The sequence below is a fragment of the Carya illinoinensis genome, chromosome 10, assembly GCF_018687715.1.
Source record: "Carya illinoinensis cultivar Pawnee chromosome 10, C.illinoinensisPawnee_v1, whole genome shotgun sequence".
In the NCBI taxonomy this organism is placed as follows: Eukaryota; Viridiplantae; Streptophyta; class Magnoliopsida; order Fagales; family Juglandaceae; genus Carya; species Carya illinoinensis.
The window spans coordinates 7,333,826-7,355,826 of record NC_056761.1 but is presented as its reverse complement, the minus strand read 5'-3'; the positions used below and the strand labels follow the sequence as shown (position 1 = coordinate 7,355,826).

The 22,001-nt window shown below is 34.5% G+C and overlaps 2 protein-coding genes across 2 annotated transcripts; one reads left to right on the top strand and one right to left on the bottom strand.

Moving 5' to 3' along the window:
• Positions 1 to 1,943: 1,943 nt before the first annotated feature.
• LOC122279920 (proteasome subunit alpha type-5-like) lies at positions 1,944 to 10,977 on the bottom strand. The gene is made up of 10 exons (XM_043090825.1): positions 10,837 to 10,977; positions 10,436 to 10,482; positions 10,248 to 10,329; positions 9,729 to 9,809; positions 8,850 to 8,963; positions 8,673 to 8,774; positions 7,749 to 7,807; positions 2,832 to 2,934; positions 2,425 to 2,490; positions 1,944 to 2,174 (listed from the first exon to the last, which is right to left on the bottom strand). Exons 2-10 carry the CDS (start codon positions 10,447 to 10,449, stop codon positions 2,082 to 2,084), a joined length of 714 nt encoding a protein of 237 aa, XP_042946759.1. The 5' UTR covers positions 10,450 to 10,482; positions 10,837 to 10,977; the 3' UTR covers positions 1,944 to 2,081.
• Positions 10,978 to 12,288: 1,311 nt separating this feature from the next.
• On the top strand, positions 12,289 to 21,082 carry LOC122278207 (proteasome subunit alpha type-2-A-like). Its single transcript, XM_043088345.1, has 12 exons — positions 12,289 to 12,403; positions 12,578 to 12,640; positions 12,750 to 12,826; positions 13,201 to 13,265; positions 14,860 to 14,906; positions 15,659 to 15,734; positions 16,627 to 16,694; positions 17,838 to 17,907; positions 18,307 to 18,392; positions 19,153 to 19,215; positions 19,535 to 19,600; positions 20,726 to 21,082. The coding sequence occupies exons 2-12, from the start codon at positions 12,600 to 12,602 to the stop codon at positions 20,772 to 20,774; spliced, it is 708 nt and encodes a 235-aa protein (XP_042944279.1). The 5' UTR covers positions 12,289 to 12,403; positions 12,578 to 12,599; the 3' UTR covers positions 20,775 to 21,082.
• The last annotated feature ends 919 nt before the right edge of the window (positions 21,083 to 22,001 follow it).

Here is a 22,001-nt window from a genome sequence, read left to right as displayed (position 1 = left end):
AATTTTTTTAAAAAAACATATCTCTAATCGTGATTGCTACAATCGTAATTGAACAAGAAACTTAGGGATGCTTACTAAATGAGATGAGATGAGATGAGAATTTTTTGAATATGAATAAGATGATTTGTAAATAAGAGTGAGATAGTTTTGATTAAGTATTTATTGGGTTTTGGGAAATGATAGATAAAATGTTGAATAAAAATATTATAAAATTATACTATTATTATAATATTATTTTTGTTTTGATATTTAAAAAAGTTGAATTATTTTTTTATTAGAAAGTTAAAAAAAATTGTAATGATTAATTTGAAAGTATTTGTGTTTAAATCATATTTGAGAAGAAAATGAAATGGAATGAGATGAAATGAAAAACTTTTATAAACATCCTCTCAGTAATTTCAGTGCATAGAATAGCAATACTGAAAATTGGTAGATGAGATTTTGACAATAAAACCCATCCTTGCCTACAGTTTCCTTATTGAGGCCTTTCATATTTGTAAATAAGGGATTGTATGGAGACAGTTTGATATCTCTTCATTTATTTTTTAAACATCATTTAAATATAAATATTTTTTAAATTTTAAATCTTTAACCTTTTCATTTAATTATTATTTAATTATCATAATTTTTTTTAAACTTCTAAATAAATATAATATTATAAAATAATATTCTATTAATATTTTAATTTTTTAATATTTCTATTCAATTTTTTATCTTATATAAACTAAGCCAACATGTAGGCGATTTACGTAAAAATAAGGGAGTGCGATGGCTGGGAATTAGTTCTCTCCTCCCCTCTCCTCTCCTCCTTTTTCTCTCTCTCCCCTAGAGATAGGAATCCGCAAAAGCACTCTCCCTCAGTCGATCTTTGACTGTTCAAGGAGGATGGAGTCTGCGTTGTCTAATGAAGACCAGAGCCATGAGCCGTGGAGGGTGAAAATTAGGGAGTCTGGCTGCGGATGCCATTGGCAGCAAGGAGCGATCCAAAGTGTGAGGAGCGTAAAGGCAGGAGTTGATGCATAAAGGCAGGAGTTGATGCTAAGAGCAACTAGTTTCAATTTCCTCCATTTGCTTCCCATTTATCGCTCTCTAAGATGGTGTCTAACAGTATTTCCTCTCTTTCGTGAGAGAAAAAGTGGCAAAATCAAATCATAAGAATACAAAACTCTAAGCGGGTATTTGCTAAAGATTTTAAAGATTATGAGCTCACCAATTTACCCGCTTTGGGTAGAAAAAGAGAGGAGTTTATTTTGGCTGCATTTGATTTTCTAACCTTTTTTAAGATGCAATGGTGAATAGAAAGAAGCCCAAACAGATTGGTCAAATTTGAGAGCAGCCTTTTCTTCTTGAAATCTTTGGTATTTTCTTCTTTGATCAGCTGTAGTGGATTAGAACCAGACCTTTGTATTCGGAGGAGAGAGGAGAGAGAGCGCTTGAGAGGGGTAGAAACAGAGATGGGGAGAGGACTTAATCTACAATCAATTATATTTTTCATTTACTAGAACCTATACGTGTCACACAATTATCAGATTGTGTAAAATCGACTACACCTACCTGCTCCGGCACCCGAGAACTCTTTAAAAAAAAAATCTTAAATTTTTAAATTAAATTATTTTATTACTATTCACAAATTATTTCATTATTATTCATAAATAATTTTATTACTATTTAAAAGATTTATATTATTTAATAAATTTTTACATATTTCTCATCCAATCTCATTCCTAGAGTATATCCTATACGTTAGTCCATTTCAATGGGTTTGCACCACTCGCGTACGTCGTAGTTTGTATATGACGCAGGAGCTTAGCTAAATAGTTATTAAAAATTTGAGAGAATTAACTTAAGGCTCGGAGGCACTCTTGCAGATGTTCCAAGTAAAAAAGTGCAACACTTTCGCAAGTGGTTTTTTTTTTTCTTAAGAGAGGGAAAGCAATTATAGATGACCCAAAACCAAATGAAAATTACGAACTTGAATCTCAAAAGCAAAAACAAATACAATATTTTCCCCATCAAACTAATTAAACACAGTATTGCAACAACAGGAAGTGGAGGATGATTTGCCATGCGAAGGCCTGCACTCATAGGCGATTAATGACGGCTTCTACCTCAGAAGGTGTATATAGATGGTATGTTGGAGACACCTTTGCAATGTCAACATTATTGGGAGTCACCTGGGTTCAATAACATAGTTCATCCATGTGATTAAGAAGAGAATAAAATTAACTAGCAACGTATTTTTCCTAATCATTTTTAACTATGACATTAACTTATTGGAAGATTATGTGTTATTCCATTCGTCTTACAATCATTTGATATCACATTAGAGGATGTTGATTAAAAGGCTTCTAAATATCATTTCTCAATTAACTAGAGACAAACTTTATAGCCAACATTAAAGCTACAATTCCAAGAAAGTCTTACCTTTTCTTCCATGACCTGCCTCAGAATGGAAAGAGCAATAGTTTCGGCTTCTTGAAGAGTTATGTCCTGTAAACAATTAACAATACAATATACTCCTTCAATTAATCAGGTCATAAGCATCAGAAAAGATGGGATATGGTCATCTTGACATGTATTGGACCCCATTTCGGGAACTTGAATACCCTTGAACCATCAAAACAATAGATTTTTGAAGTAGCTGACAAGTTTTTTTTTTACTAGTAAAAGTAGCTGACACGATAGACTAGGTCTTGAACTTACAACGCTAATGTAATTTCGCCTTATGAGGTGTAAAAAACTATTTGAACGAAAATCATGCAAACATGAACACAAGAAGAAATACTTTATTTCAGAGTACGTGGATGCATGTGAACACGCAAAAAAGATACCTTGTTGTATTGCTCTTGCAAAGAGCTGTCTGCACCCTCTGAACCTGAACCAATAGCTTTTGCATTGCATTGCCAAAATGTGCCAGATGGATCAGTATAGTATCTGCAATTCCATGAGTTTAGGGCAAAAGATTGAGCACAACTGCAGGATATGTCAAGCTGGTACTTTTAATTAATACAGAGAACTTCACCACTTCTCATCTACATTCACACTTAAACTAGCATGATATTCAAACATTGTTGTACACCTTTTTTTTTTTTGGTAAGTAAGAAGACATTTTATTGATAAAGAAATAGGCATAGCCCAAGTACAGGAAGTATACACGTGATTACACCTAATTAGGAACTAGAAACGGTTACAACGAAACTATGAATTGAGAACATTAAAATCTTTTTTTTTTTTTTTAAAACATTAAAATCTATTACAATGGCCAAAATTTTTTTTTATTTTTTTTTATAAGTAATCAATGGCCTACATAAATAAAATCTTCCAGAAAAAACTCAAACTCTTCTAAGGAGCGCTCCAAGTCCTCAAAATTTCGGTCATTCCTTTTACTCCAAATGCACCATGGTAGACAAATGGGAACCATCTTCCACACAACTGCAATCTATAGTATCCTCGTGATCCCTCTCCACCTAGCTAGTAGGTCAACCACCCTCCCCGGCATAACCCATGCTAATCCCACTTTGCTGAAAAAGTAATTCCATGAGGCCCTTGCAAACTCATAATGTAGAAGTAAATGTTCCACTGTTTCGCCGCTATTTCTGCACATACAACGCTAGTCAACAAGAATAAGCCCACCTTTCCTTAGATTGTCAATGGTCAGAATCTTCCCTAAGGATGCAGTCCAAACCCAAAAAAAAAAAAAAAAAAAAGCCCTAAGAGGTGATTTACTCTTCCAAATGCTCTTCCCAAGGAAAGTGATTACTAGCCCGAGTAGCGAGAACCTCATAGAAGGAGCGTACAGAAAATTTTCCTTTGCTGGAAGACTACCAAAACAATTTATCCACCATTGCATCAACAGGTCCAATGGTGTATAACAAGTTAAAGAACTCGACAAGGACACCCACCTCCCGATCATGTGACTCCCTAGTGAACCTGGCATTCCACTATTGTGAACCATTAGTAATTTCTCTCAAGTCCACCACCAAAGCATCTTGTTCCCATGCAATTATGAAGATAGAGGGATAGGCAGTCTTAAGAGCTGTATCTCCAACCCAAACATCATGCCAAAAACTGATTTGATTACCATCCCCAAAACACAGCCTAGTGTGGCTAGAGAAAGACCGCCAACCTTTCCGGATATGCTTCCATAACCACACTCCATAAGCCCCCCTAAATTCATTAGAGCACCAACCCCTCCTTATACTCACGTACTTAGCATCAATCACCACCTTCCATAATGCTTCCCTCATAATTATATCTCCACAACCATTTCCCAAGGAGAGCCTTATTGAAGACCCTCATATTGCGAACCCCCAACCCACCACCCCTCATTGGAGAGCACACCTTGTGCCAACTAACTAAGTGAAGCTTAAAATCATTGCCAAGTCCACTCCACAGAAAATCTCGTTGAAGCTTCTCAATCCGTAAGGCGACATTAGCTGGGAAAGGAAATAATGATAAGAAATATGTGGGAAGGTTTGAGAGGGCACTCTTTATTAAGGTAATCCAACCCCCTTTAGACAAATACAACCTTTTTCCATCCAACCAGCCTTCGCTTTATCTTCTCTCTAACACCTCATCCCAAATAGGCTTTGAATGGTGCTCCCGGCGGAAGGCCAAGATACTTCATAGGCAGTGAAGAAACCACACAGTTCAATATGTTGGCCAGCCCCCAATACCCACAACAACCAACTTAGATTTAGAAAGATTTACTTTTAAACTGGAGACTGCTTCAAAGCAAAGCAAGATAGCTTTCAGAGATTGGACATGACCTTGATCTGCCTCACAAAATAATAGTATGCCACCTACAAACAAAAGATGTGAAATAATGGTAGAGCCATGGTTAGTATCACCCACCGAGTAACCTAAGAAAAAACCACCCTCAACTGAAGCCGACAACACTCTACTTAGATCCTCCATGACAATAACAAATAAGAGGAGTGATAATAGATCGCCTTGTCAGATTTGGCAAATTTATTGGGGTGTAGGATCTCTTCATTGCCTTTGAGATATCTTGGGCTTCCTTTGGGAGCTTCTTTTAAAGCAGTGGACATTTGGGATGGGGTGATTGAAAAAATTGAAAGGAGGTTAGCGGGTTGGAAGAGGATTTATTTGTCTAAGGGGGGAAGATTAACTCTTATTAAGTTCTTTGTCTAACCTGCCTACATATTTCCTTGCTCTTTTTCCTCTTCCTACAAGGGTTGAAAAGAGAATTGGGAGTTTATTTCGGAATTTCTTATGGGGTGGTGTTGGTGAGGAAAAGAAGTTTCACTTGGTTAGTTGGAAGAAAGTTTGTCAACCATTGGATGGTGGTGGTTTGGGGACTAAAGATTTGAAGGTCTTTAATAAAGCTTTACTAGGCAAATGGCTTTGGAGATATCCTTTGGAAAGTGAAGCCCTGTGGAAAAATGTGATAGATGTAAAGTATGGAAGTTTGAGGGGAGGTTGGTGTTCAAAAGCCTCTAGTGGAGCATATGGGGTGAATTTGTGGAAATTAATGATTGGGAAGTGGATGAAGTTCAGGCTTTGTTGGTTAAACTTTACAGCATAAAGTTGGTGACTGAAAGGGAGGATAGTATGGTATGGTCTTCTACTGGAAATGCTAAGTTTTCAGTTTCTTCTTACTATAGAGTTATGTCAAGTCATGGTAGTTGTGTTTTCCCATGGAAAAGTATTTGGAAAGTGAAAGTTCCTCCCAAGGTTGCTTTTTTCTGTTGGGTGGCTTCTTTGGGCAAAGTTTTGACAATTGATAATCTTAGAAGGAGAGGAATGTTTATTTCTAATTGGTGTGTCATGTGCAAAAAGGATGGAGAATCTGTAGATCATCTTTTCCTTCACTGTGAAGTGTCTAGATTCTTGTGGGATGAGGTTCTGAGCTGGACAGGTTTGCATTGGGATGAGGTTCTAAGCATATGGGTTGAAAAGAGAATTGGGAGTTTATTTCGGAATTTCTTATGGGGTGGTGTCGGTGAGGAAAAGAAGTTTCACTTGGTTAGTTGGAAGAAAGTTTGTCAACCATTGGATGGTGGTGGTTTGGGGACTAAAGATTTGAAGGTCTTTAATAAAGCTTTACTAGGCAAATGGCTTTGGAGATATCCTTTGGAAAGTGAAGCCCTGTGGAAAAATGTGATAGATGTAAAGTATGGAAGTTTGAGGGGAGGTTGGTGTTCAAAAGCCTCTAGTGGAGCATATGGGGTGAGTTTGTGGAAATTAATGATTGGGAAGTGGATGAAGTTCAGGCTTTGTTGGTTAAACTTTACAGCATAAAGTTGGTGACTGAAAGGGAGGATAGTATGGCATGGTCTTCTACTGGAAATGCTAAGTTTTCAGTTTCTTCTTACTATAGAGTTATGTCAAGTCATGGTAGTTGTGTTTTCCCATGGAAAAGTATTTGGCAAGTGAAAGTTCCTCCCAAGGTTGCTTTTTTCTGTTGGGTGGCTTCTTTGGGCAAAGTTTTGACAATTGATAATCTTAGAAGGAGAGGAATGTTTATTTCTGATTGGTGTGTCATGTGCAAAAAGGATGGAGAATCTGTAAATCATCTTTTCCTTCACTGTGAAGTGTCTAGATTCTTGTGGGATGAGGTTCTGAGCTGGACAGGTTTGCATTGGGTGATGCCCAAAGATGTGGTGGATTTAATGGTAGGGTGGAAGGGTTTGAAGGGATGTAAGAAGGCAGTGTCTGTTTGGAAGATGATTCCTCCTTGTCTCATGTGGTGCTTATGGATAGAAAGAAATAGGAGATGTTTTGAAGATAAAGAACGCACTTTGGAAGATCTTAGGGTTTTTTTCTTGGGTACTTTGGGTTTTTGGGCAAAAGTTTGTGTAATAGTGGATAATTTTCTGAACCTGTTTTGATTACCGATCAAAAAAAAAAATTTCTGAACCTGTTTTAGTTTTCTGGGTTGTTTTCTTTTTGTTTTCTGGAAGTTGTAGGTTTATCCTTTGTATATATCCTGTGTACTTGGGCTTATGCCTATTTCTTCAATAAAATTATTGCTTATAAAAAAAAAAAAGATTGCCTTGTCACAACCCCCGCGAACTATTAAAGAATCCCACAAGGTCACCATTTACCAAAACCAAGAATTGAACTGTTGACACATGATACCTCATCCACAACCTCCACCTCTCCCCAAAACCACATCTCCTCAACAAATTAAAAAGAAATTCCCAATTAACGTGGTCATAGGCTTTCTCCATGCCTAATTTGCATAAAATACCCGGAACTCCTGACTTAATCCTGTTGTCCAAGCATTCATTAGCGATAAGGACCGAGTCTAATATTTGTCTTCTCCTAACAAATGCTTGGACTGAGTCCAATATTTGTCTTCCACTCCAAATCCACATTGCCGATTCACCATCTGTTTAATTTTACCACCCTCCAGTTGCAGATTGTCACTAACAATTATGTTCGTTAAATCAACTCTTCACCGCTAAACTACAAGGTGTTTAATACCCTAAACACCCCAAACTAACAAAACTGACACATTAACCATCAAACTGTAAAACGATAAGTGTATTTAAGTTTTTAACCCATATATTTATTTAATACACATCAATGGAATTGATTAAGCGACCATGGTGAGTGTAACATTAACAAAAAAAAAAATTAGTGTTGATCTACATTCACATATTATAATCAGTAGGGGACTGAAAATCCTAAAAATTGAACATACATAACTCAGCCATTTAACTATTTTAGGTCGATATTAATCAACAGTAAGTATCTATGCAAATCAGACAAGTACTTACAAGCAGGGCCCATTCTCATCATGACCAGCAATGAGAAGAGAAACTCCAAAAGGTCGAGACTGCACAAAAGAATACAATATGCCAGAGAACATTTAAGAATGACAAATATATGATCTAATATCAAATCATAAAGGAATCCAATTTCAAACAAGGACCTTTCAATTGCAACAGAAGTGAAGAGCACTCTATACACACTGTGCTGTTGTCTCTTTACCAAAAATGAAAGAGGTGACTGGCATTACACAAAATCTCACAAAAAAAGATCCTATGAATATAGGATGAACACTGTGCTGTTGTCTCTTTATAGTGCGAACATTCACCACCTTCCCTAATTGAAACCCCATCTAGCTCCTCCAAAAGAATAGCATGAATTTTATGCAGATTGTCATTAAAAAAACACCCACAAAAATTGGAGATTTTAGCATCAATTTTCTCTCGATTTACAATCATCCGAAAATTCCCTATGAATATATGGGGAAAAATTTCCCAACATGCCATATTGGATAATTGGGCTCCTAGAGAAGCTGACAGCTAACATAAAGACAGTTGATAGACAAACAAAAATGAGCTCCTAGAACAACCAAAAGTTATGTCATATGCATATTAAAGAAAAGGGGGGGGGGGGGGGGGGGGGGGGATAGAGTACAAAATATAGAAAACCAAGCATTATCATGCTGTTAGATCTGGTATATACACGTGGACACATCAGATCTATGTATCTTGAGCTGGAAATGAAAAAAAAAAACAAAACAAAACAAAACAAAACAAAAAGGGGGATATACATTAAAGACAGTACAGGTTATCATTTGCATCTTAAAATCCTACCCGCCGTGCTTCTTCTTTGGTATTATATGTTTCATTATAAATTTATAAACATGCAAATGAGTTCGTACCAGAACCATCCCAAGGTCAAGTGGTTATTACCATAGATTCTTCATCACCTTCGCCAAATCGTAGGGCCAGATCACAAAGAGCTTGTGTTGTAGATTCCACAGTCATTGGCTCACCGTAGGAGAACCTGTGGTTCTGAAAGTATGAATGTAACTATATTAGCATGGAGCTATAGTTTTATCACTTGCATGTAAGTAACAAAAACCATACTTGAGTTTCCACACGTGCGTGCTCAACAAGTGTGCGGGCATCAGCAATCAACCCACTCATGGCACATCCAATATGATCATCAATTTCCATAATTTTCTCCACACTACTTGGTTCCTGAAAGATAGAGAAAGAGAAAATGAGGTCTCAATCAAGTGGTGGTCCTCTATATAACAGCAACAAATGTGGTTACATCTGAACAAGAGAAGAGTTTCCCATTCAGATAGAACTACTTTTTTCTTTTCTTTTATTTCTTTGGACAAGTTTTCAGATCCACTCTTACTTTTCAAGTGACAAGAAGTTAGTTAGACGACAATGCTTGAAAATAATTGATGAGGAAAAATATCCTATTTAAATCTGATAGCAAGTTCCATTGATCCTGAAATCAATCTATGAGTCTTGATTTTCATATTAACTTAGCGTGCTCCTTACTATATCCCAACAAGTACGGCTTCAATAGGTCTTCGTTTCAAATCTGGTCAAGTGTACACATACAGACATCATCGATAATCCAATCGCCTACTACTACACATTTACAGTTTCTACATATGCAGCAAAATCGTGACACCCAATTATCTTTTGAGCTGTATTCCTATAGTAGTGTGCTCGTGCACAGAAGCATACATCTCAGAAATGGTCCAAGAAGAAAATTGTCAGAATTTACATTTAGTTAAGAAAAATCTTCCCCGGTCCAACAGTTAGGATAAAACTCATTTGACACCGCTGAAAAACAATTGTGTTCCAGACTATCTAAACCCTAGATCACTTTTAGCATCCACTTATACCATGTTTGATAAGATGTGCCTAAAAGGGAAGTGGATTACACATAAACTTGTCCATCGGGAACAAAAACATGGAGGACACAAAAGAATAAGGGCTAACCAGTAGTGGTGAAGTGATTCGTTTCTCAACTGCGAGAACAACGCCTTCTTTTGTCTTCAACCCAATTGCAGTTGAACCAAGCTGACATTAAAAGACGGCAATATTAAATTTGAGCAATGCTACATACAGTCGTGGAATTGCAAACGCCGCGCAATCGTTTTGAAAAAAGAGTGGGGTGCACAATTAAAAAGTTAGTTTTTTTTCATGTGAGTCCCATATTAATTCATTTTTTTCAAAGCGATTGCACGCCACTTGCACAACCACAACTGCAAATATCATTTCTCATTAAATTTACAATCAGAACCACTTGACCACCAAACGAAAAGATAGAAAAATAAACACAGACAGCAAGTAAACAAGAACTTGTTCTTATCCCAACAACGATTAGCTACTGAAAATATTTTGGATGAACCTACGCTTTCTGTACGGCTTTTATTTTTTGTGTTCTACTTCCCTTAGTATACTTCATTTCTCACCAGTACGTTTTCTCAAAGAATGTGAGCGAAAGAAGTGGAGTACCTTGATGGCCTCAATGGCATATTCAACCTGAAACAATCGCCCTTCCGGAGAGAATGTGTTGACTCCTCTGTCATACTCAGTCCTTCACACACGATCAAAAATATATCAAATGAGAAATAACACACACACACACACACACACACAAACGCACTCAGATATACAGAATAAGCAATAAAAATGCAGTTCACCTTGTGAGAAACATCTTCGATGAAACTAGATAAGAAAAACCTACAATCTGCAGATGATAAACCCTAGATCAGTACCGTAGGCGACAAAGTTTCGCGGTTTCCTTCAAATAATTTACTAAATAAATGAGCATATGAAAAACGCGTTGATTCTATCGGGAACCGAATGGAAAACTAAAACTGGATATAAGTAGCAGAATTTTTTTTGCAAAATCAATAAGAAATCTGAAAGACATAAAGGCAGATAGAGCTAGCGGATCTCCAAAAGCTCAAAAATGAGCTTCTTTCAGTAGTAGGTCGTAGTTTTATAACCAGAAAAGCGTGCGTGCTTGCGTGCGTGAGCGTGTATGTGTGTGTGTGTGTGAGAGAGAGAGAGAGAGAGAGAGAGAGAGAGAGAGATTTACCGGTTTGAATGATGAGCGTGAGTGAGAGAAAGAAAGCAGAGAGCCGTTCCGAGTCTGATGGAGAACAGAGGAGTAAAGGTTCAGGTTTCTTGTCGGGGAAGAAGGCTTTTCTCACGGGCTTGGGCCTTTGCTCCATTGCTGGGACCGGGAAAGTAGGAGTTTGGACCTGATTTGGGCTTAATCCATTTTTATATATGAAAAAGTGTACGAAACCTCTTACTATTCACACAACTTTTACCCATTATATTTTTTTAATTATTATTATTTTTTTATTAAATATTTAATATATAAATAATAAATAAAAAAATTGAATATATTAAGAAGAATAAACTTAAAAAAAATTAATATTAAAAATTTGAAAAAATAAAATAGTGTGTAGAGGCTGAAAGATTAAGTAGCATTGCTGTTTATATATTGCTGATTTGGGGTTAAGCATTATTTTAAACTTCAATTCCCTTCTTTATACGGAAAACACTAATAATGTAACGTAAAAATCTAAGGTCGGGTTTAGGTATTAAGAGTATTAATATTGGTCTATATGTATGCATATGTAAAATCATCTTTTTTGCATATCTACTTTATTATTTAAACAAAACTTTCGCATTGACTTATGTATATTTTAGATAAAATAATAATAAAATATTATATTTTATTATTTTGGAGGAGAGAGAAATAATAGTGTGTGGGAGAAGAGAGAAAGAATAGGTAAAATATAATTTGGAGAAGAAATAGTAAATATGTAAAAATATAAAGTCAATATTTATAGCTAGATAAATATTTGAAAATGGATAATCTAATGCAGCTGAATTTATGCTTATATTATGCAAAAATGATTTTGCATATGCATATACATAGATTAATGTGAATACTTTAGAAATAAAATATTGTAATAAAATATTAAATAGTAAAAAATAGTAGTAAATAATAGTGAAAAAAATAAAAAATAATAATAAAATATTAAATAGTAGTAAAAAGTAATAAATAATAAAAAATATATATAAAATAATAATAAAGTAATGAAATATGTTGAGAAGTATTGAGGTATGTTGTGAATAATAATAAAAAATATGTGAAAAGTAATAATAAAATATTAAATAACAGTAAAAAGTAATAAATTGTAATAAAAAATAAGTAAAAATTAATAATAAAATAATTAATAATAGATAAATATATTAATAAGTGTTGAGATATTCTTAACACAGGACAATTTTAATAATAGTAATAGTGTAGGTTAAGTTACAGTTTGACTAATGATTTTAAATAAAGGTTAAAAAGGTTAGATAAAATATTATTAAAATATAATTTTTTAATATTAATATTATTTTAAAATTTTAAAAAATAATTATTTATTATATTTTATATAACAATTTAATTAAATTATAATAATAAAATCTAATAACAAACATTTTTATTATTAAACGGCTAACGGTTCTAAACGAACAAAAAAATGAAAATAAGGTAAAAAATTATAAAAATGTCTTCTCCTGCAAGCAATCCCCCGATTGTTGACACTGAATAAAGAAGGAAAAGCCCCAAGAAATCCCTGCGAAACCATTCTCTCAGACTAGGCTGTGTTTGGGTGTTAAAGTATCTTCAACATTTCTCAACACTTCTCATTACTTTATTATTACTTTTTACTTACATTTTTTACTATTTATTACTTTTTACCTATTTTTTATTAATATTCATTACTTTATTATTACCTTTCACTTACTTTTTATTACTATTCACAACTCTCCTCAACACTCTCTCTCACAGATAGAATGGGAGACAGTCAGTACTCATTCTCTCTTACTACCTTCAGGTTAGTATAGCATCTATTCATTTTCATAATTATTTGAATACCATTTTTATATGTAGTTATATTTTCTATTAATGTTCTTTTTTTTTTTTTTGTTATTGTGTTTGGGTAGTCCTTCAGGGAAGCTAGTGCAGATCGAACACGCCTTGACAGCGGTCGGATCCGGCCAAACCTCTCTTGGGATTAAAGGTGTCTTACCAAATTTTATTTTTTTTCTTTTGTTTAATTTTTTCGCGGCATTTTGGGTTTAGTAATTTCTTCGCCAAATAGTTGCAAAACTTGTTAGAATGATTGATGTTAAGTAGTTTTATGAATACCCATTTGATCGTTTTCTATTTCAAGATAAAAAAAAATTCATGCATATGCAAGTGTCTTTTTTTTTATAAGTAAACGATAGTATTAATGAGAATAGGCATAGCCCAAGTACACAAGGAGGTATACAAGAGATAAATGTATATGCAAGTGTTTACTTTGATGGTTATCTTTATTTGCGTCAACAGTGAAGTCCGAGATGCGATTTTTTGTTCATGATTTGTTTATCAACTATATATTTGGTATTGCAGCTGCTAATGGTGTTGTTATTGCAACTGAGAAGAAACTTCCTTCTATCTTGGTTGACGAATCATCTGTGAGTAGCTCCCTAAGTTTCTTATCACCACATTTATATTTTTCACCGTTATTTTCATTATAAGCTCTCATATTGGTTTATAGTAGGCAGTTTTAGGCATAAATTTTTTAGAGACCTGGGCTTATATCATTTGCTCTCTTCTTGCTCTATAGTAGGTGATTCTAGTGATATAATTTTTAGAGACATGAGCTTATAGCACTTCCCAGGAGTGGTGTTAAGTTTGTAGTTCTTTACCAACAATGTGCCATATGACTGATGGACATACTATGCACTCAGGCCAACTTCACTTCAAGGGCCCCACTTTTGCTTGCATTTAAAATAGGTAATCACAGATAATCTTTTCAGTAAATAGAGGAAAGTAGATGTTTTTGGGTACTTTGGTTAAGAGAAAATTTGAGAATTTTTTTAAATGCATTGTGTATTGGATTTTGTAAAGTTCATAGGAAAATTTAAATAATTTTTTTTTTTTAAATGAGAAAATTTGAGAATGTTTTTTTAAATGCATTGTGTGTTGGATTTTGTAAAGTTCATGGGAAAATTTGAATAATTTTTTTTAAATACTTATTATATTGGGATTTGTGAAAGTGGATAGGTAAAGTTGAAAAGCTGTTTGAATATATTATTTTAGATTAGTTTTTGTTTTTGTAAAAGTTGTTTTGATCAATAGAATTTTGTTTACAATATAAAAAAAGTTGTTTTGACTTTTGTGTTTTTAAATTTTTACTGAAATCTAGGCAAATGATTGATGAAACGTATAAATAGAAAGTTTTTTGGAGATTGTAAGATTATTTTTTCGAAGATGCAGTTGTGAAATGTGGGTGGGATACTAGGATTGGACATTTAAAATTATTGGACTGGGTAAATCTCCACACAGTTTTGAAGACACGTACACCTGAAATGTTAATATTGAATGGCTACCGATCAAAGAAAATATTGAATAGCATTAAAGTAAGAAAGGATTTCCAAAACTTCATCTGGACCATGTCATGGGCAGGAGCGATATAGATTATAGACTGGGTCTCCAAGGTATGGAAATCCATGTAAGTACGTATAAAAAAAAGTTACTGAAACCCATGTAACTTTTTGGCCATTATTATGTTCATGGTGTGGCCATGTGTGTATCCTTCAAAAACTTGTTGGGTAATCTTTGGTATTGATACATATTCTTCTACATTTAAAATAATTATAGTTAGTGCATAACTTTATCTGACAGAATTTCCATTGGAGGAATGATTTGAAAATTATATAAAAAGAAAAAAGAAGGTGTGTATTGACACATATTCTTCTACATTTAAAATAATTATAGTTAGTCATAACTTTATCTGACAGAATTTCCATTGGAGATTAAATGATTTAAGAATTATATAAAAAGAAAAAAGAAGGTGCAACCAACAGTTCATAAAGAGCAGGATAACTAGTAGATGCATGTTTTAAACAGATTGTCTATGGCTCTCTCCCAATACTTGAATTATCTCAATAATTTTCTGCAATAATGTGGCTGCTTGGTTTCAAAACCTTCCCTTCTGCTCTCTAAATGTTCTCGAATCACCAAAGATTCTTCAGTGTCCATAATATTTCATTTGTCTTATGTCAGGTTCAAAAGATACAAACTCTCACACCAAATATTGGAGTGGTTTACAGGTTCGTCATCTGATTGTTTCTTCGTAATAAGCTAAATTCTTCATAGAGTATTCCTGATATAATACAAACTCCTGTAAGAGGAAAACATTATTTTGCTTAACAAGGGTATTGGGTTACTTATTAAAAAAAAATGTATTAGGTCTTTCCAGTGCCAAAATAATAATAAAATTGGAGCTGGATGATTGGGTATATTAGATATAAATGCTCACTATTTGGTAATGATCTAGTGTGCTTTTTACTTTATGAATTCTACAAATCATTCAACAACTTGATCTGGCTTTAATTTGTAACTTGAACATCTCCTTTTTCTATTTCTAATGAGGTGTTCCTCTTGCATACATCTTGTGTACTTGGGTCATGCTCTTTGCATTTCTTAATAAAAAATTTGTTCACTTATCAAAAAATTTGTAGCATGGACACCTCAAAAGGGTAAAGTATCAGTGTTGGCTGCCAAATTCTAATATTACAGGAAAATGGCAATTGGCACATACAATACGGCCAGTAATGGTCCAGTAAGGGAAGATCAGAACATACATTTAGTCAACTACAATGTGGAAGACCAGAAAATTGAGCTTTTTTTCATTACTAGTATATTTTGGCTCCAAAAAAGCATCCACACATTATTAACACTTCCACCCAAATCCGTGTTGTAGTGGTTTGAGGCATATTGATACATATCCCTCTTTGTTATTTGGTTTCTCTTACCTAATTTTGAAGCCATGAATCTTCATGTCAATTTTTTTCTCTTCCAGTGGTATGGGTCCAGATTTTCGAGTTTTGGTTCGAAAAAGTTGGAAGCAGGCTGAACAATATCATAGATTGTACAAGGTAATTTTTCCATCTTCTCTCATTCTTTTTCTTTTACAGTATGTTGATGATAAGTTGTGACACAGCTGATGTTTATCATTTTGATACAAGTTTGTAAATCACCAGTCTATTCCTTTCCTTTTTAATATACTGCCTTACCGATATAATTAGCTTAGGTTGGGGCCACCTTGATCAAAAGACTGACTAGCCAAAATGCTTTTCATCTGGTATTTTTTTAAAGGGAAACTCACACTTAACAACATCTCCCAACCCCCCCCCCCCCCCCCACACACACACACACACAAACAAAAACGATAACTCAGTTGATCAGGCATTGGGTTTGCCCCCAATGGTCACCAGTCTCCTCAAGCCCCACTGGAGGTTTACCTGACCGTTAATTTCAGGGCCCCATAGGATTAGTTGAGGTGCGCTCAAGCTGGCCCGAATACCCACGGATATAAAAAAAATAAAATAAAAAGAAGAAGGAGAAGATCTGACCATTAAGATAGAAGAACAGTAGGTGATGTGTTATAATCTTAAAGACTGGATCTTAGAGGATGCAAAAATTGTATAAAGAATGGTAGTTTGAAGGAAAAATTGTAACTTTACCTTTTTAAATATACTCCTTACCCATGTATGCTGCTAAGGCGATTGCATGGCTGACTTGTATTTCAGGCTTTTCAAATCTTAATTTTTTAATAGTCTGGCCATACAAAAATTATGTATTGTTTGGGTCATGATGATATGTCTTTGAAGAGTTTTCTTAAATGTAATTATCGTGGTTCCAGTTTCAATTATTGCTGGTTGGCAGTTAGTTGGGTTAATGACTTACCACATCCCTTATTTAATTAATGCACATTTTGGACTGTATATGATGAAGGTTGTAACTTGTGTGCAAATGTCATGATTGTAGGAACCAATTCCTGTCACTCAACTTGTAAGGGAAATTGCAGCTGTTATGCAGGAGTTCACTCAGTCTGGGTAATCAAAATATCTTTCAGTGTGATATCAACTGTGTTACAATCACTATCAAAATTGTAAGGGAAAAGAGATATATGAGTATTGAGAATCTGGAAAACTGGTTGAACCCAATCAGGTTACTGTTAAGACTCTTTGTTATCTTAATTGTCTCTAAAGCAGCAATTTTAGTGGAGGTGCTCCAGGGTGCCTCACTAAGGCCTCAACGTCTTGTTTGTTTTTACAAACTATCTCATCTCATATAATCATTACATTTTCCCAAACTCCCACACAGAATATAATAAACAATTCAACTTTTTCAAATACCAAAACAAAAATAACATTAAAAAATTATATTATAACAATATTTTATTCAACTTTCAACTTTCATCTCATTTGTGTAAGCAAACAAGACCTAAAAATCAGTGCCTCATCTGAAGTAAAAGGTGAGATAAAAGGTCCTGCAATCCAGGTCCCCACTGAGAAGCCTGATATTAGACCCCCATTAACCAATGTTGGCCCGACATCATTCTGCTAAAGGCATTCATACGAATAACAAAAAACAAATGAAACAATGGTGACCCTAATCTCAACCCGCATGAGCTATAAAAGAATCCCATGGGAGTGAGATTTACTAAGATTGAGAAGCACACAATGGATATGCAGTGATCCATCCAACTACGATACTTCTCTTCAAAACCAGACCTTAACATGTACAGAAAAAACTCTCAATTCACATGATCATGCACTTCTCTATGTCCAACTTCTAATTACTAAATTTATCATGCAAGTTAAAATTAGTTATTTCAAGAGGAAATAAAAAAATGCAAGGTTTAGGCAATAGGAATTTTTTCTATTAAAAAAGGGGCAAACTAGTAGAAAGCGAACGCTTAAGAAAAGCCTTTATTATGTGATGCTTTCGAAACTGAAATATTTTTTGCCTACTTTTTTTCCTTGACATAATGAATGAGTTTCCCTGACTTTCTCATTCATTATGTCAAGGAAACAGCTAGCCTTGCTTTTGTTGGTGGAAATGGGGGTACGGTTAATAAGCTTGAGCTAAAATTTGTTCTGGTATCTAAACTAGGGAGCCATATCAATCCTTCTTTCAATATTTTCAATAATTTTTGAAGTTCAATATGGTTGACTCTTTCCTTTTATTGTTAGTGGCGTAAGGCCCTTTGGAGTATCTTTACTGGTTGCTGGGTTTGATGACAATGGACCACAATTATATCAGGTAATTTTTTACCGACATGCATTAAAATGTTGTCTAATGACTGGATGGAATTTTGAAGTATCATTTTGATGTCTATTTTATCAAAAGGCTGGTTTAGCTTGACTTTGGTTGTAGCTGGATTGCCAGTATTAATAAATACTTTTTTTTCACTTTTTAAAAAAAAAAAAAATTAGATTGAAGTAATTATAGTGTGTTTTCATTTTCTTCTCTAATCCTGCATTCTGGTAAGCTGGAATTGTGAAAATTATCATTCAGGTTGTAGCAGTAAACTTTAAAGAGAGATTCTAATTGTGATGAATGTAAAGTCAGTTATAAAGTAAATTATATCCTTTCTTCTTTTACTTTGGCATGTGAGAGTTCATTTTGGAAATATTAATTATTATTCAGTATTCTTCCTAGGTGGACCCATCAGGTTCATATTTCTCATGGAAAGCCTCAGCAATGGGAAAGAATGTCTCAAATGCAAAAACATTCCTAGAGAAGAGGTATTTGATTAGAATTTGGTTGCCACTTTGTTTTTTCAACCGCTTTAAGTTTTTTTTTTTTTTTTGCATTGCTGGATAAAGGAGCAAATAATGGCAGTGCCTACCCAGGGCCTCGATACATTCTGAAATCGAGAAATTTGATAAAGTGCATCATCTAGAAACATAGCATTCCAGAATATAGAGATATCATGGCCTGTACTATTTTGCTGTTGGTCCATCTATTGTGAATATGGATACTTGCAGTGATGAATTGGTGTTTTTATCTGACACTCATTGCACATTTTATTTCCTTAACACTATTTGGATGTGCTGATCGCACTGCTTCACCACGTTTTCTTTTCATATTCATTATTGCTGGAATAGGTGAAATAAGCTCCACGTGGCAAAGGAAAATTTTGTGAAAGCTTGGCTGAAATCCAAACTTAGGGATGATCTTGTGAAGGCTTTTATCCAAATATATGACTTTATAATCTGCGGATTTATTCTTGTTATGAGTTGGATCCTTTACAATGAAAAGAATTCATGTCGTTAGCAATACTTTTTTTTTTTTTTTGATAAATTCGTTAGCAATACTTGAAACATTTATGAAGTTCCATTTCAATTGACTTGGATCCATATTCTGCATTTTCTTGATATCTAATGTTGGATATTTTCCCTCAACTTTATTATATATCACCCCATCCCCCAATTCCGTCAGCATGAGCATTCTTTTAACTATTACTTGCTTATGAGGTTGACCATGTTTCCTTTTTCTATTTAGGTATACTGATGATATGGAGCTTGATGATGCTGTGCATACATCTATCCTGACGCTGAAGGAGGGGTAAATAACTGTTCTTTTTTATTATTAGTATTATTGGTACTAGGTTTCAAGGAATGAAGTCTTGACTAATTCCAGGGGTGCACAAACCCTCGGTAAGGAGTTTTCAGCAAGTGCTCCTCGGGTAATTCAAGGGGAAATTGTCCCAGTTTGATGGCCCCTAGAAATTGTTTGCACCCTATGGGTTCGAACCTTGACCTAGAAGAAGTATACCACCAAGACCAAGGCTCTTATTACTTGAGCTGGTTACTGTTTTTTTCTTTTCTCTTTTGACTATGAGCCACCCTTAGTGATACAATTAGTTGCTTATATCTTTGTACAGATTTGAAGGACAAATTTCGGGCAAAAACATTGAGATTGGAATAATTGGTGCTGACAAACAGTTCAGGTAAGCTTCGCATTTCTTCCTCGCTAGGTATGTAGATGGTCTTCCTCTGATCTTGGACCTGGTATCGGTTGATATACTGAGCAACTTGCTTCAAGTGTAAATTTCAAGAGCAATTTTAAAATGGTTATAAGCTGGTCATGTGGATATATTTCTTTAAAAATTTTTGGAAAAATGGATCAACATCACCTTCTCAACACCCCCCCCCCCCCCCCCCCTTCCAAAAAAAAGGAATTCATGTTTGGGCTTCTCATTCTATATAAATTCACTGCTCTCTAGGTAGCTTATATCTAGTCAAATGAGATGGTCATGTTCTCTTTTTTATTTGATATTTTTCACATAAAATTTGACGATGTCCCCCTAACAATTATTGACCAACCATCAGTTTTTGTTGTGACTCATTTAGATTGCCTTTGCTTCTTTTGGTGGGTGAAAAAGTGTTGAATACAAGTTTAGGCCTTTTCCTGGCTTGCAAATGTGGTTGACATGGTGTGCGTATGCCTAAGTTCAGCAAAGATGTGCTGCTCATTTCTTCTTCTTCATTACGCATAAAATTGGCATTCCATTGGTGGTGATCACCTGATCCAGTTCTGTGATTTGATCAGATCCCTGGCTAGAATAGTCTAACGGTTTACTTGGCTGGGACTTTTCACGTAAGCTAATATAAGTCATCTATTGTGCTGTCAGAATACTAAACTGTTTCTGCTGTACGCATGAAGAAGTTCACAAACTCTGTTTAAGTTTCAGATCATTCATATTTTGTGTTGGTATATATGATATGGGCATGGCTGCTAAGGGTTAAAAAATGATTTGGACATGACAAGTAATTCCCAAATCATTTGTTAATGAGCATACTGACTAATCTCCAAATTGTGATGCATGCAGCTGGCTTTGTAATGACTAATTTCCAAATTTATCTTCCTTTTTCTCCCTTTCAGTTGCTTTCCACCACCCGTTCCATGGACATTTTCACTCCCTATTTATTGTACTGACCTCATTAAGTCAAATTTTCTAATCAGTCGAGTCCTTAAAATGATTCTCTTCTATAGACATTCCTTGTTCTTTTTTTTTTTTTTTTAAAAAAAACAAGGCTGTTGCTGAAGTACTCTTGTGCTTGCTTTTTTGCAGAGTACTAACCCCAGCTGAGATAGAGGATTATCTAGCTGAAGTGGAGTAGCTAACTGCATGCCATTGCCAGACAACTACGAAAGTGATTATTAATCCAATTTGTGTTGCATTCCTTTGTATTTAAACAGGAGCGATCAATTTGATTGATGTAGATTAATTTTCTGAACCGATTGGAGCAAATGGCTAGCCTGTTTGAATTGGAGCAGCAAGGTGCTGGGCCCTTATATTGTCGTCCCTATTTTTCAGACTGGCAAATACCTTGTCACCTTAAGCTCTCCCAAAGAAGATCGTTGAATGTTTACTATTATTAGCAGCCCCAAGACCAGAGAGGAAATGAGAAAAGTTGTTTTTCTAGAATTTTAAAGTGCATTTGCAGGATCAAGTTCTTATTATTATTACCTTCTATACTAAGTTCGAATGGAGTGTAGATTGGGTTGAATGAAAATGTAAATCCAAAGGCTTGAGTATTGAGGGAGAGAACCGGTCGAAATTGGCATTGAAAAGCTTACTACTTGCATCTGACAAACCATGCTTCTTTTCTTCATTTCTAGTAGTGCCTGGGGTGACAATATCTGCCCCTTCACAGAGCGCTGAGAATCAGACACGTATCTGATTCATCCCAAATCAGTACATTCTTTCATATTTTTAATGCTAAATAGAGACATTTTAAGTGAGATGGATATAAACAACGGTTCTGCTCTTTTAAATGCATCAGCCATTCCTTAACTTTTCTTTCGATTATTTTTAACTGAGTTTTATTGCATACAAGCAAATTTGTGTACTAATTTGTATATTAATATTGTTGTATTTATATTCAAAATTCAAATTGACACTATTTTCATTTCAAATCAGTATAATCTTTCATATTTAATGCTAAATAGAGACATTTTAAGTGAGATGGATATAAACAATAGTTCTACTCTTTTAAATGCATCATCCATTCCCTAACTTTTCTTTCGATTATTTTTAACTAAGTTTTGTTGTATATAAACAAATTCATATACCAATCTGCTCATCAATTTGATGTCTTCATATTCAAATTTTAAATTAACGTTATTTTCATTAAAATCTTATTTTCTAACCAATTACATTAGATGGATGTGCATGTTAACGTACATAATCATTTACAATCAAAAATTTTCTTTTTAACTATTAGTGCGAACGATTCTGTATTTATGTGATTTTAGAAATAGTAAGTTTTTTTTTTTTTTTTTTTTTTTGACTGAATAGAAAAGAGTAGGAGGAAGTAATGGAAGGTGACTTCTCCATATGGGAC

Coding starts and splice junctions, on each gene's coding strand:
- LOC122278207 (XM_043088345.1), top strand. CDS start 12,600: ATGGGAGACAGTCAGTACTCATTCTCTCTTACTACCTTCAG. Junction 16,695..17,837: donor CAGGAGTTCACTCAGTCTGG/GTAATCAAAATA, acceptor TTTTATTGTTAG/TGGCGTAAGGCCCTTTGGAG. Junction 19,601..20,725: donor GGTGCTGACAAACAGTTCAG/GTAAGCTTCGCA, acceptor GCTTTTTTGCAG/AGTACTAACCCCAGCTGAGA.
- LOC122279920 (XM_043090825.1), bottom strand. Junction 9,810..10,247: donor ATGCCATTGAGGCCATCAAG/GTACTCCACTTC, acceptor TTTTAATGTCAG/CTTGGTTCAACTGCAATTGG. Junction 7,808..8,672: donor AAGGTGATGAAGAATCTATG/GTAATAACCACT, acceptor TCTTTTGTGCAG/TCTCGACCTTTTGGAGTTTC.